At 36.8% G+C, this 13,974-nt stretch overlaps 1 protein-coding gene across 1 annotated transcript in view; it reads left to right on the top strand.

Annotated features, from left to right (window-relative positions):
* The first annotated feature begins 527 nt into the window (after positions 1-527).
* XIRP2 (xin actin binding repeat containing 2) overlaps positions 528-13,974 on the top strand; it is a 55,762-nt gene continuing 42,315 nt past the window's right edge. The window contains exons 1-2 of the mRNA XM_015289756.3: positions 528-602; positions 6,322-6,618. Coding sequence (XP_015145242.2) covers positions 552-602; positions 6,322-6,618 — 348 coding nt within the window. The 5' untranslated portion in view covers positions 528-551. The remainder of the gene's footprint in view (positions 603-6,321; positions 6,619-13,974) is intronic.

Below are 13,974 nucleotides of genomic sequence, written 5' to 3'. Positions count from 1 at the left end.
AATATCTTTGAAAATCTTTGTACTTTTTTTCCCTGCATGATTTGTAATATGTAGTTTCCATCCTAAATGAAACGCTTGAAAAGCAGTTGTCTTGATTATTTGAATAAGTAGCTGCACTGGGATGTAATATCACAATGTGGTCTGAATAACACTAAATATACATGGTATTTTCTTATTTGCTTGCCTCATGAGTTGTCAACTGAAGTTTTTCTCCAAACCTATTCCAAGTACTTAAAAAGTTTTCTTTTGTGTTTTACTGAAAAGTGCTTTGTTTACTGCTGAAGAGCACTGAAACAAAAGCTGATGCCTCCAGCCTTTGCCACAGCTAAGCAGTGTAAGGTGAGCACACGCACTACAGCCAGAGGTATGGTGGAAAGCATACTTTTCCTCTGTGCCTCACTAAATAATACATTGGCAGGACAAACGCATAGGAGATTTGGTGTCTCACAACCACTATCAGGCATGTGTCGATCAAGCTTCATGTTCGTTAGTCAAATGAGACTAGTGAATTAGAGAACGTTTAAATTTGTCTTCCTTTAAACAGACACACAATGAGTGTAGCAGAGTCACAACAGGAATACTTGACTGAGAAGAACACAGCGGTAAGACAAGCTCCTTACAAATATAAAATGTCATGCATTTTTTTTTTTTAAATATGTTGTTTGGCATGAGGCCTGATTCTGTTCATGGGCTAGACGATAATGAGAGGACAAAAGAAAAAAATAAGCATGTATTTCCTTGAACAGAATAGTACTGTTTTATCTATTAAGAGAGGACCAGAAACTGATTTTGCAGAACAGAAGGTTAACAGAATTAGCCAGTGTTATTTACCTCAATGTATTGGAACCTTGTAGCATTTGCTAGTTTGAGATAAAGCGTGGTCATTTAGCTGTGAATATCTGTATCAAGACAAAGGTTGGCATGTTAGATGACAGTTCAAACTAGATTATTTTCCTAAAAATACAACTGGGGATTTGAAAGTACTTGAAATTTTGTAGTGATCAAGAACTATTTTAGCACTTCTCATGTGCTTGTCTGAACAGCTTCATTTAGAAGCATCTGAAATGCAAATGAAAAAATACTATAGTTATTTAAGGCTCTGCTTACCTGCAGAAGAAACTGCAAGCTCTTCAATTAGTAGCATGCACCTAGCTCTCACATACACATTCAAGGAATCTTCAGTAAAGAGATCGTTTGGTAACATGGCCAGTGAATATTGTTCACTTGATTGAGAGAAGAACTACAGTAGATTCTGGTCCTCTCTTGCTTTCCCTGCCTCTCTTCCCAGGACTGCCATAAATGAAAGGGTCCACTGCTTCTTGTTCTGTCACTTCCTCTGGGTCTCGTGGGCTGTGCTTCTGCAGACTGAAATACTTAATGGGTTGCATGAGACACAGTCCCAATTTGCAACATGTTGGTCCTTCTCTTAAAATTTACTCAAAAATGAGCTAAAGATCCTCACACCAGGGATTCATGATCGTGCGTACTAACTCGAACCAGATGTTCATAATAGTAGTCTTCATCAAGTATTTCACAGATAGTATTTATTAAGAATGAATTTCGTCAGGTTTAAGGCTATATTCAAAATTCATAGAATGGTCAGAAGGGACCTTACAGCCCACACAGTCCCAACCCCCTGCTGTGGGCTGGTTGCCCCCCACCAGATCAGGCAGCCCAAAACTCCATCCAACCTGGCCTTGAGCTCCTTCAGGGATAGGGCATTTGCAGCTTCTCTGAGTCACCTGTTCCAGTGCCTCACCACTCTGCAAAATTATTTCTTACAAGTGCAGATATTACAGTGAAATTACTGGGGGAAAAACAAAACAAAACAAGCGCACCAACTCAACAAGTTGATAAAGTCCTAAATCTCCGTGCAGTTTCTGTCTGATCACCTCAAAGTAGCAAATTAATCATGCATACAAAGCAAATACACCCATTTTATCTATCATCCAGTACACACAGGACCCAAACTAGCCCAGCGAAAAGGAGTCAACATTCTCAGTTCAACCTATGTTGAGTACTGTGAGGCAGAACGAGACAAACACCAGACTGCTTTTCAAAGACACCATAATACCTACTTTGGAAAAAAAAAAACCACCCTGAAAACAATAAAGGGAACCCCTAGCACTGAACCATTCCAAAGCACAATTACAGCACAACTCAGGAGAAAAGGGATACTACAGAACTGCACACACCCAAGATAGGAAAAGCTTGCTTTGTTGCCTGCAGCCAGTCCACCAAGTCAACATAAAACACAAGTGCTTTTGAAGTGCAGCAGCTAAGAGCGAGGCTGAACATTCTTGCCACAGGTGAATTGAACAGCTGCACTTCATTTTGGGTTAAAACTCAGATCTCTGATGGAACCAGACAGCTTAGATCAACATGCCCAGGTGGTAGCGAAACGAAAGGTGTAGCCCCCCCCCCCCCCTTTTTTTTTCCCCAGGAAGGGAAAAGCACAGGTGATGGTTTGTATCAGTCAAGGGGAAAGAGGCAGGCAAGCTGGAACTGCCAAAAAGCTAAGGGAGAGACAAGTCTTGAGCCAGTTTCTGGCTGGGAGGGAAAGCTATGAGCCAAGAAATGCTTTCCTGTTACATTCAAGGAAGGGGGATCTTGAATTTGTAAATGCAGATACCTGGTGCTTCTCCTACGTTATTCCCAAGTGAAATATTGCAGACCAGCCTAATTCTGGTTAACTATTTGTCTTAAGACAAAGTATAGAAACAAAAAAACAAACAACCCAACAATGCAGTTCAAAGCTCAGTCAAGTATAAGCGTATTAAAGGACATAATACAAAGGGAGGACTTAACGAAGTGAGATTTTGATGAACAGTTGGGCTTTAGTTCTTAGTATTTATTTCTCTGTATTGTTTTAAATGCATGTTCTCTGTATTCAAATTCGTTTTTGCATGAGAGATGAAAATTTATATTGGAGTATTTGCTAGAAAGCACTTTATGCCAAAAAAAAAAATTGAAATCAAACCTCTCAGGGCTGATTTCAGGAAACAGAAAGCAGGCTTCAGGTGAAAAATGATGAAATGGCAATTTTTCTTTCTAAATGTGCTGTGAGAAAGATGGAATAAGCCTCTGTGAGAACACGGAGGTCAACTGATCAGAAAGATTTGATATCAGCACTTGGTAATTTACCTGCTAGAAGAGTTACCATGCAATTGGAGCTCTGTAGTGGGATGTGTTTTCAGACTGTAGAAGTACTTTGGTTCTCACAGCTAATACAGTATCCCTTCTATCTCCTATCTGCATTAAAATGCTGTGCCCCGCTCTACAACACTGATAGCTGTATCAAATCTGAAAGAAACCAGTAGTCATCTGTCTCAACACTTTTCAGTGCAGCATGCACTCATTACTTTTCACTCTTTCGTTAGCCCAACGTTGTTTTAAATTCTTCCTAATTGCATGCTGGTTTTCCATTCTTGGTAGACAGCAACTGTCCTGTCAACCCTAAGAATAAAATATCTGAACAACACACCTAATTCATTCTTTAGTTAACATATTCATCCTGTATGAACATGCTGCCCTCTTTCATTGACTCTTGATGCAAAATCCTTTCATTAGTTAAGTTTTAATGTGCCTGATTTTAAAAGTGCAGCTTTTAGACATGATGCAAGTATTATACCCAATAGTGTTGTAATGTAATTCTTTTAGCCATTTTGCACAGCAAGCTATTCTTAACAGAATTATGCTGGAATACTGTAATGCTGAAATAAGCCCTGATACTATTTCAAGGAAAAAAAAAAAAAAAAAAAAAAAAGGAACAAAAATATTGATTGTGGTTGCAGTAAAAATATAGTTTTCTTAGAACACCAAAGGCTGGAATAAGTGTGAGCTACGTTATAGTTTAACAAGGAGATGCGAAACTGTTCAGTCTTTAGGAGTGGTGGCTGACACAAGTCCAAATACATCACAGGAATCTAGAAATTAATAATATTCCTTACCATGACTTCTACGCACCTTGATATTTGGCCCAATTCCCAAGATTTTTTAACCTTTACTATACCTATTAAAATAGCTATAGCCTAATTATTGCTATAATCATACTTCAGAAATAGCCCTCCTGCATTATTTTCTCAGCTGTATGAAAGGACATATTATACATTAGTTTGAACAACAAAAACATCAGAGATACATGCTTTGAAGAAGTAAAAAGGGCTCCAACTTCATATAAAAATACAAATAATTTTAAATATTTAATTGGTATTGCTAATAACAAATTAATAAAAAATACCCTCATACAGTTGCCATGATGAAATCTGTTCAGGGACCGTATGTTGCCTCAATGGAAGGGTCTGCTGCTACCAGCCTGGATGGATACGGGAGTAGATCCTACTTTTGCTTTCCCTGTGTCCATACTGTACCTAGAATTACAGCCTAACTCTTAGTCTATTGATGGTTCAGATGATACTTCAGGCTTGATGACTGTCTCAAGATTGATTAAATATTAGAAAAAAAACCACAAAACTTCCAAATTTACTTTTTTTTCAAAATGAAATATCAATCTCTGCAGTTTTCCCACGTGGAATACAGAATCATAGAATCATTTGAGTTGTAAGAAACATTTAAGTCATTTAGTCCAACTCCTCTGCAATGAGCAGGCAATACACATTGTATTAAATTCATCTTGGGGCTGCTCCACAAAAATCTAGTGAAGTATTTATCAAATTGAGAAACATAAAGACGTTCAGTTCATCTCCTTCATACAGATATTGCCCCCACAACATGATATATGCAGTTTTTATCCTGAGATCCTCCAACCTCACTGCTCTAAATGAGACATCAGTACTTTTTCCTCTTACTAAATTTAAACTTTACTCTTATTAAATGGTAATGCATAGTAACTTTGATATAAAATTAAAAAAACTTCCTTGAATTTTTTAGCATTCCCAAATTTTTGAATGTTGCTTTAGTAGCTCAAGTTCATTTCACACTGGTTCCTAATTTAAAGTGCTAAGAACTATTTGTTAGTATCTGCTATTTAATTACTGACTGTTGTTTAAGACAGACAGAATAACAATCATTAAACTTATAATAGTATCATAACATCAATGAATTAATAGACATCACCTGAAAGACATGTATACAGTCACTTCCCCATTCTCTTTAAATCTTCAGTGGAAACAATACCTGGAATGTGTTTTCCATTTCTGTTCTGACATCGTCTCTCCTCCACTCCATGCAACTAGAACACATGCTAGAATCCATAGCTAAAATACATGAATACTGGCACCATCACAACTGAAGCTGCTCCAGGTTCATTTACTAATGCTGGATTTTTTCAGCCTGGAATGTGCAGAAGGAGAGAAAAAAGCTTACTTAGTCTATGGCTTACTCATTGAAGTACTGGAGACCAGTTCTTTTTGCGAGTACAAGCATCACATTACAAATGACTTTAACGCACAAATCTCGTATTTTGCACTCAAGATAAATCCAGATACTAATAGTCCACAGAGGGACAAAAAGGATCCTTCTTGCAACTGAACCACCTCACTAGGTGGCAATTCCAGCTATTTGAAGGAAAATGTTTTCCTCTTAAAAAACAACAAATAAACAAACAAAATAAACAGGAGTTCAGCAGTTTCTGCAAAATTCATTTGGCTGGGGAAGCACCACACAAGTGTCTGAAATGTGTGTAACTGCACAGATCCCTCCCTTCCCTTGCTGGTCGGACATCCAGCTGTGCACCCACGAGCCCTCACACCAAGAACATTCCAGCTTCCCTCTTTCACTTTGTCTTAAATCACACACAGCTCATCCAGGAGCATCGGTTTGATATTTCCATGTCCTGGTGAATGGATGTAGGTGTTAAGGGTATCCTGGCACTCATCCACAGATCTGTATTTGGGAATCAGACTCCATTTCATGAAAATATACCACAGTGACCAAACTCTTCTGTGCAATTTTGAGCATATGCTTTCACATTGCTCCAGAGCAGAAAATCATGGATCTGCTCCAAGTCATGACCTGTACTAACTGGATTTGGAGTGGATATTCTTTGTGATGCTTTTTCCATCTCTAAACAATGATAGGGTTAGGTTTCTTTTTGTTTCTTTGTTGTTATTAAATCCAGTATAGCAGCTCTTGAGTGGGTTTGTTGTGCATGTAAGGAAATAGAGTGGAACTGGCATTTTCCTACACCTGTTTTTTGGTAGCTGGGATTTCTCTTTCCATTGGCAAGTAGCTACTCGTCCTGGGACCGGACTATGCTGTGGCCTGTCCCATGACCTACAGGGGGTCCTGAGCTGCCCCATGGGGGCCTCTGCCAGCACAGGGCCACCTGTCTCTGAGCCCAGGTATATGTTGCATTGGCAGGGCACGCTGGAGCTGCCTGACTTGCCCCTGCAGAAGGGCTCTGTGAAGCTCCTCACGCAGAGATGGGAGTGTGCCAGTGCTCCAAGATCCAGCTTGACACTCCGACGCCTACCAGCCCTGAGGTCTCCAGTACCAGATAAAACAAGACAGAGCAGCACTGTAGAGAAAGTCCTGGCAGACAGCGAGAAGGTGGAGGTGTTCAAGGAGGAGCCCCTGGGTGGCCCTCGCCAGATTGAGCGCTCCACCATCGCTGTAAAGGAGCTGCAGAGCCGCTTTGAGATCCTGGGTGGCAGAAAGGTGAGTGCCCGGGCTGGGAAAACACCTGGAGGGAATGGAGATGGGCCCTGAGGATGCTGGGCAGCTTTCCCAGCCTCAGCCACTCCTTTTTCTCTGCCCTGATGAGAATCTGCTAAGCTGAAAGTGTTGGACTGTGGCCCCTGCCAGGCTGGAGCAGTTCAATTTCCCACTGAATAAAGAAATAGAAAGGTTGGGTTTTCCACAGAAAAGCAAAGTTCTGCAGTTGAAAATGATTCCTGAAATATTTCTGAGATTTTTATGATTTTATCACTTTTGAAAATATGAAAGCAGGTGCAATTATGCTAAATAACAGTTTTGCAAGTAAATCAGAACAAATCGCAAAGTTCCTTTCTCATTAAGTTTGATTTTTTAACACAATGCAGGTTTTGACTGCATTATTTTAATTACTTCAATATTCTCAAGAGACACATCCATCATAAAGAGAAACATCTTGCTTTTTTGCTGCTTCACATATATGTAACTTACAAGCAAAACGCGTAACAGATCATTGGGATTTGTGTCTGTGAGATGGGCCAGTGCTATCACTACGCTAAATTCTACATCTGCCATCTTACCATAAACAGAATCTGGATCATGAAGCAGAGTAGCAATCTTGTGATAACAACCACAGCCTTTTCATTAGAACGTCTGTGCAACTTCTTCACCGGCCTGACAAAACTGGTTTCACTCATTACAAGAAGCTTCTCTTTTGATACAACCTCTGTGTTCAGAGGTTCAGACGAGTCAAGACTGCTTCAGAAGAGCCAAGCTTGTCCATACAGTCATTTACACTTTTAACTTCAATGCCCAGAGCGATTTAAACAGGGCTTTCTGCTCCAGAAACTGGTGTTCAGGATAGTGTGTGCTGACCATGGTATAATTCATACACCAAATCCTTCGGATAAAAGGTATTAGAAAGCTTTTTTTTACGTGAACAGTACAATAGAGATTCACAAGATTCGTGAAAAATCTTTTCCCTGCTGTTAGATACATAATACAGTAAGTAGCAGGCACCTATCTGATAAAGTTTAAAACTTTATGGGATCACTGAATATCTGTGATGCTTTAAACATACAAAACATAGACTCCTGTTAAGTGGCATACTCAAATGTATTTTAAGGTGGAGCCCATTTTGGTCATTTAACTGAGCACAATGGCAAAATAAATTTCTGTTTCCAGTGAATAATTATATTCGGTATTACAGGCATGACCATTGTTATGGGAGTAATCTGGTTATTTTTTTAAATAGTATTAATAAAAAGACTTACTGAGTGAATAATAATGTCTTTGGACTTAGCATTCTTAGCATTCTTCACTTAGTAGGCTTGCAGACCTGTATTTAAACAATAATTATGTAGAATGTAATAGAACTTACTCTCAGTCACAGAACTTTTGGGGACCGACTTGCTCTTGTTGCACTACTAAAGTATTAAAATATTAATATCTTATTAGTATCTTAAAATACTGATTTTTTGCAAAATTAACTACTACTGTCCTGTAAACGCTTTTTTCATATTCATTTTCAGCTTAGAACCTGACCATTAGTATTATTATTTCATCAGTATGCCTGAAAAAAATTATTTCCAAGCGTATACCTTTTTGCCAGGTGACCCTTCAAATGAAAGGAAGTTCTAGTAACAAAGGGAAGCAAAGGCTCAGTAAAAGGAATGGGTAAAAGAGTGAAGGAAGTGTTTCTTTCCTCTTGCTTGCCAAGAATGCAGCATCTGAAAAGTATCTGAGTATAGGTTAGGCTAAAATTATTTTTTGTCTCTGGTCAGACTGAAGTGACAAGTGAGGTGAACTCTCTAGGAAAGCATTCTTTTTAAGTCATTGAAACTATCACAGGAATTGCAACGGTTAAGATCAGTATCTTGTTTTTGATCAAAAAACATCTGCATTTTGAGTATTTGAACCTGAATTTTGAGTACCTGAATTCACACAGACAAGCAAAATATTTGTATAACAGTTATGGAATATTCTAATATTTTAGTAAAGAGAATGTTGTACTGTTCATCGTGTGTTTTCATATTCACTGAAAACATACGAACCTGTCAGCATTCTACCTTTCAGTAAGTTTCTCAGATTTTAAATAAAACCCATCCATTAGTATACTCTACAACAGGAAGAGGCAAGGTAAAAATCCTCATAATCCATTATTTTTTCTCCTAGTTTTTGCAAATGGATACAGAAGCAGTTGTTACCTATTTGTAAAAGCTATGGCTTAAAAATACCAAACCTGAACATGGTCATTCAAATTATATTCTCTTTGCTTTGGTCATAGAGGGAAAAGATACCAAAGGTAATGAAGTATTTGGTCTCAATCATGGACTCAGAAGGATCATTCTTTCTTCTTTTCCCACATTACATATTTTATGGGCTGCATCTGTAGTATTACACACGGCCAACTTTCTGTCAGCTCTAGACTTGACACTCAAGCTTCTATGGCCTCTGAGCTAATTAGTATAATCTTTGTTTTGAACATATCTGCTCCTATTAATAATGGTATTGTTGCCTAGAGCAAAACAAAGCCTTAGAATCTGCTAGATCAAATTTAATATAAATTTATTTTAAAAACCTGATGTCTAATTACATACTCACAAACCTCCAATTTTGGTAGCACCTGTGTTCCTCCTTTGTAAAAGGGAAAAATAATTAATCAGTAAAAAAGAAAACTCTCCTGTTCTTGTGAAAAAGTGTTGGTTTTTTTTTTTTTTTTTTGCTATGAGTGAACAAACTGTGAAGATGATGGCAAAGATAAAAAGTTGGAACTTGTGATGAATTCTAAATGATTTAGATGCATGATCATCTGTACCTGCGTGAGCCAGGTCTTCAGCAGCAGTGCAAATCTTACTAAGAATTCATGGAACTCATTTTATAAGGTTCATTCTCCTAAATGACTGTTTCTTGTTTCTGGTATTACATTCATGTTTTAGGAGCTTATGGACAACATAGGGATCTCTGGCTGCTAGGACTGACTTTCTGAAGGTTATCTCACAGCTGAGCAGAAACCTTAAACCTTCTGAGTTCACCTAGAGACCCCAAGAGTAACCAACCCAGAGCAAAATACTGGATTACTGCATTTTTATGGGTCTGGTTCTACTGATTTAATGACCTACTGTTTTTTGATCCATTTGGTCATCTGTTCAGCTTCATTCCTAGCTTAGATTTACCATGCTTTATTCATCAAACCTAGAGGCTTCCCCATTTCTATTACCATTATAGTTAAATTCGTTTTTTGATGTTTGTTTCAAGTCCATTATTCTAAAAGTAATTCCAAAGCTGTAATTCTAGATGTTTGGAACTCATTTTCTTTTAGGATCCAATACATTTAGGAACTGAAGGTACAGTCTTTTGGCTTTGCATAAGCTCCTTGTCTTGCACACAACGGTGTTCTTTTGTGGATATTTCCTTCTTGTCTCTCTGCTCTTGGGTGATCTTTACTTTCAGTACTTTTAGTAGATATGATGTTGTGAGGAACCTGTTGTGGTCTTCCAAACTTGGCTAAACATTATTTTCTCTCTCAAGGTCACCCAATCTGAGACAGAAACTAGAACTGAAGCTGGCGTATTAGGCATTAAAGGACATTCCATTAGATTGAAGGGACAGATAATAAAATACACATTTTTATTCAAGTAAAATTATTAGAAATCTACTGAAGTTGTAATGTTTTTGACACTGAATGAGATCACTGAAGTCATAAATAACTGTCTGAAGGTAAATTTAGAAGACTACATTAAAACTTGTCTGTATCTGCAAAACAGCTTCAATTTTTAGTGATGTGTATTGCAGTTTGAAAAATATTTACAAAATCAAAATTACATTTCAAATAAGTTAGTTTGCATTACAATACTGAGATTTCCAATTAGCATATGTTATTTAACTGTAATGAGATCTGTGCAGAAGCCATTGCCCTTTTATGTATAGCTAAATGAAAGGAGAGTTATTAGTTCTGACAGCCCTAACTTACATAGATTGATGAAGAATATACTGGAAGCTTGACAGGAAAGCAAAGCTATGAAAACTGTAATTGGTGGAAGCACAATTACAGGAATCTATTAAATAATAAAAGCTAAAAGCATGAACACTTTTTTTATTTTTTAACTCATTTTCAGGTTTCAGTATAAGATTTATGCTGTATACTTTTTCCCTAAATTACTTCTAGTAGTTTAAAATCAATGGGGTGCTTTGTTGCATGAACCCAAGGCAATTATTTGCTGTAATTTCCCTGCTGTTTGATACTATTTATTTTGGGACAACAGGGCTATTTTTTTACTTCCTCAAGGACCTAGGAAGAACCAACATAACAATCCACATAAATCTCTCTCTATATATACACACATATATATTTAGATGTTACCAGAAGTAGTATGTATGTACTGAGGATACATTTAGACTGTAGTTCTAACAGGACATCAGTGAAAGAAAACTCACATCACAAGACAGTGCAAGGCCGCACAAAGATTTTAGCAAACAGATTGCTTAAGAGTTGATTTCTTTCAGCTACGGTATATTTCCATGGGCAGGGGGAGTGAAAGATAGAGAATTAGTTTATGTATTTTGCTTGCATATTGTAGTGACTTCACCCGGAAGCAACAGAGAAGGATGTAAAAATGACTACATATAAAAATAAGTCAAGGCCACAGAAATCACAGTGGAACTTTTAAAAATTAAATAAAATGTCTTTTAAGGCTCTGTGCCAGCTAACTTTAATAAACTTCCCTTATGTGTAAATGAATGTGCTCATTAGCCTTATGCTCAGAAAAAGACTGCCAACTGTTAGAACCATGTTTAAACCATGTTTAGACCATCTCTTCACTATTCAGACTTTCAGTACCAAGGTCCATATTACTACATTATTCTGAGGTTAAAATATATTTTCAGTCTAAGAAAGCAAAATTCTCCTGGTCTCATTCAGGTTGCATTTCTATAGCAGTACTGTTACTTGTCTGTAAAATCAACAGAGAAAAATCAGGGCAATTAGACAATGTAAAATCATTAAGTGACTTCTAAACAATTAGATCAACCCTATAGCTGGTTCTAAAGCAGAAGTTGTGTATTTTGTTCTTTGGCAGATTTTTCTTTCTGTTGGCTACATGTGATCTATGTCCAATCCTAATTCTTTGAGTGGAATTAAGACTTCATATTAATATAAGAGAATATATAAAAATTAAATAGAGTAAATAGAGTGAGGGTCTAAGTTTAATGATTTTGAAGCTAAATCATTTGGTCAAGTGAAATTACTTTTGTATGAGTTTATCCAATTTGAACTCCTTCTTAGGAGTATTAATGAGTAAGTGTGTTACTGGAGCATTTTAATAAAAGCCTGTCCCTAGCTCTCCATTATTTAGAAATAAAGTGATGTCCCATTCTGATCAAATGAAAAAGTATGTTCCCTTTTCCTGAGGGAAAAAAAATCATTTCTTATGAATTCATACTATATTAAAACATCAATTTACTGTACTGACTTACCATTTCCATGCAACAACTACTTTACTTTATTAGCACTCAAAAGCATTGGAATGTAAATTCAACTAGGGGTTGTGTTTGTTGGAAAGTGATTATGTATGTTTTTCTTAAAATATGTTACAGCATCTGAACTAAGAAAGTAATTTCATGCTTACTTTTTAGAGAAACCTGTTCAAAGAACTTATTAAAAACATTCATTTAAATAACCTGGTATATGTTCATTAAACTGTGTCCTTTGCAGAAAACATATGAACTGCTGCCAGAAAGTAAATGAAGGGAACAGATGTTTAATGTAAAAGGTTGGACATTCATTATAATTGTTTAAACATGCTACATTATCTTTCTCTTAACACTCTACAAAACATTTATATTAATTTAGCAAAGACATAATGCTGAAAAGAACAGAAACTTCACTACAATTGTAGGTCTTTGTGCCCTGCTAGCACTAGCATCATTTGTATTTTCGTTATGGATGACAGAAAATGGATCATAAGGAATGCATGGAATGGCCAAACAACTACCCTTGTTAAAAACCTTGGCCTTGAAGGGAGTACAATATGGTCAACCTTGTGGATTTGAGCTTGGTCTAATTCTTAGCTTGCTCTTTTTATGACACAATGCACTCCGTCCCTTTGTTAATGCCAAAAGATTCCACATCAAGCAAAGGATATACTGTCTGTGGATGATGAATAGGTATTAGTTAAAACTTCACATTATTTTGGAAATCTTTTCTTACGTACTTCTACTCTAACCCCAAATGCACTGGCTCTCTACAGGTATCTTAGAAGTCATCTGAAGAAACAATTCTCCCTGCACTTGGTTTATTCTCATTTAACTCATCTTTGAAATGGTCTGACTTTTTATAGTTTGGAAGATGCATGGAAATGTCTTAGACATGTTGACAGAGTACATATAATGGTTTTCTACAAATTATTTCAATTCCTCTCCATTTTATCAGCACATTTGCAGGGATTCATATTCCATGAATGTATCACCTGTAGTTCTTTAGTTCTTCTGAGCTACTTTCTTCATTAATTTTGCTGTTATACTTTAATTGTGTATACAAACAGAAATGACTATTTTCTGAAAAGTGTACCTGCCTTTCTAAAGCTGCTGAGGATTTGAGATCAGTACAAACGACTCACTCTTGTGACAACTCAACTTTTCACACCTTGTTCTCCATCATGCCCGTGTGCTCTCCAGTGTTCATTTGCCAACAGCCTTTGTCACTACTTTCTCTAGTTGTCTAAATATTAAGTATGCTTATGCCAAATATTTGAACATTTTCCAAATAGCAAATTCTTATACATTCTTTTAGCATACTTTTGAGAACTCTTATTCTTCTGCCCTAAATTCAGCTTTACAATTTTATGTGTTTTATTTGTAAATGGATAAAGCAGAAAAAACAATCTATAATATGATTTCACCTTAAAAGGCTAGAATCAATTTATGCATCTTCTACCTTTCCTCACAGTGAGATGTTACTGTTTGAGTCAACGCAACAATAACATTTGCCAGAAAAAAAAAGTAGGACAGATCAGTTGGAAAACTGAAACTTTTGTGTTCCAGTTCTTTATGAGAAATAAAGATTATTTTTCATCTAATTTACATATAAAATACTGTTGAGCCAACTGCATTTTTTAAATAAGGAACAAGATGGGAAGGAAGATAGTCAGATGACCTCAAGGAAAATTTCCACATGAAGTCCTCTTTGTGTTAAGACTTAACACATCTTTTTTTTGCTTTAAAATTTGCTTGTTGCTTACTGCTTATTCAGAATACACTAACATCCTTCATGTGCTGAAGATAAGGGTGGCTTATTTTTAGCATTGCTTATCTTCAACAAATTGTAAGGATTTCAGAGGATTTTTGTCTAATTATTGCCTGACT

The sequence above is a fragment of the Gallus gallus genome, chromosome 7 (genome assembly GCF_016699485.2).
Source record: "Gallus gallus isolate bGalGal1 chromosome 7, bGalGal1.mat.broiler.GRCg7b, whole genome shotgun sequence".
In the NCBI taxonomy this organism is placed as follows: domain Eukaryota; kingdom Metazoa; phylum Chordata; class Aves; order Galliformes; family Phasianidae; genus Gallus; species Gallus gallus.
The sequence above is the reverse complement of the archived record's forward strand: the minus strand, read 5'-3'. Positions and strand labels throughout refer to the sequence as shown.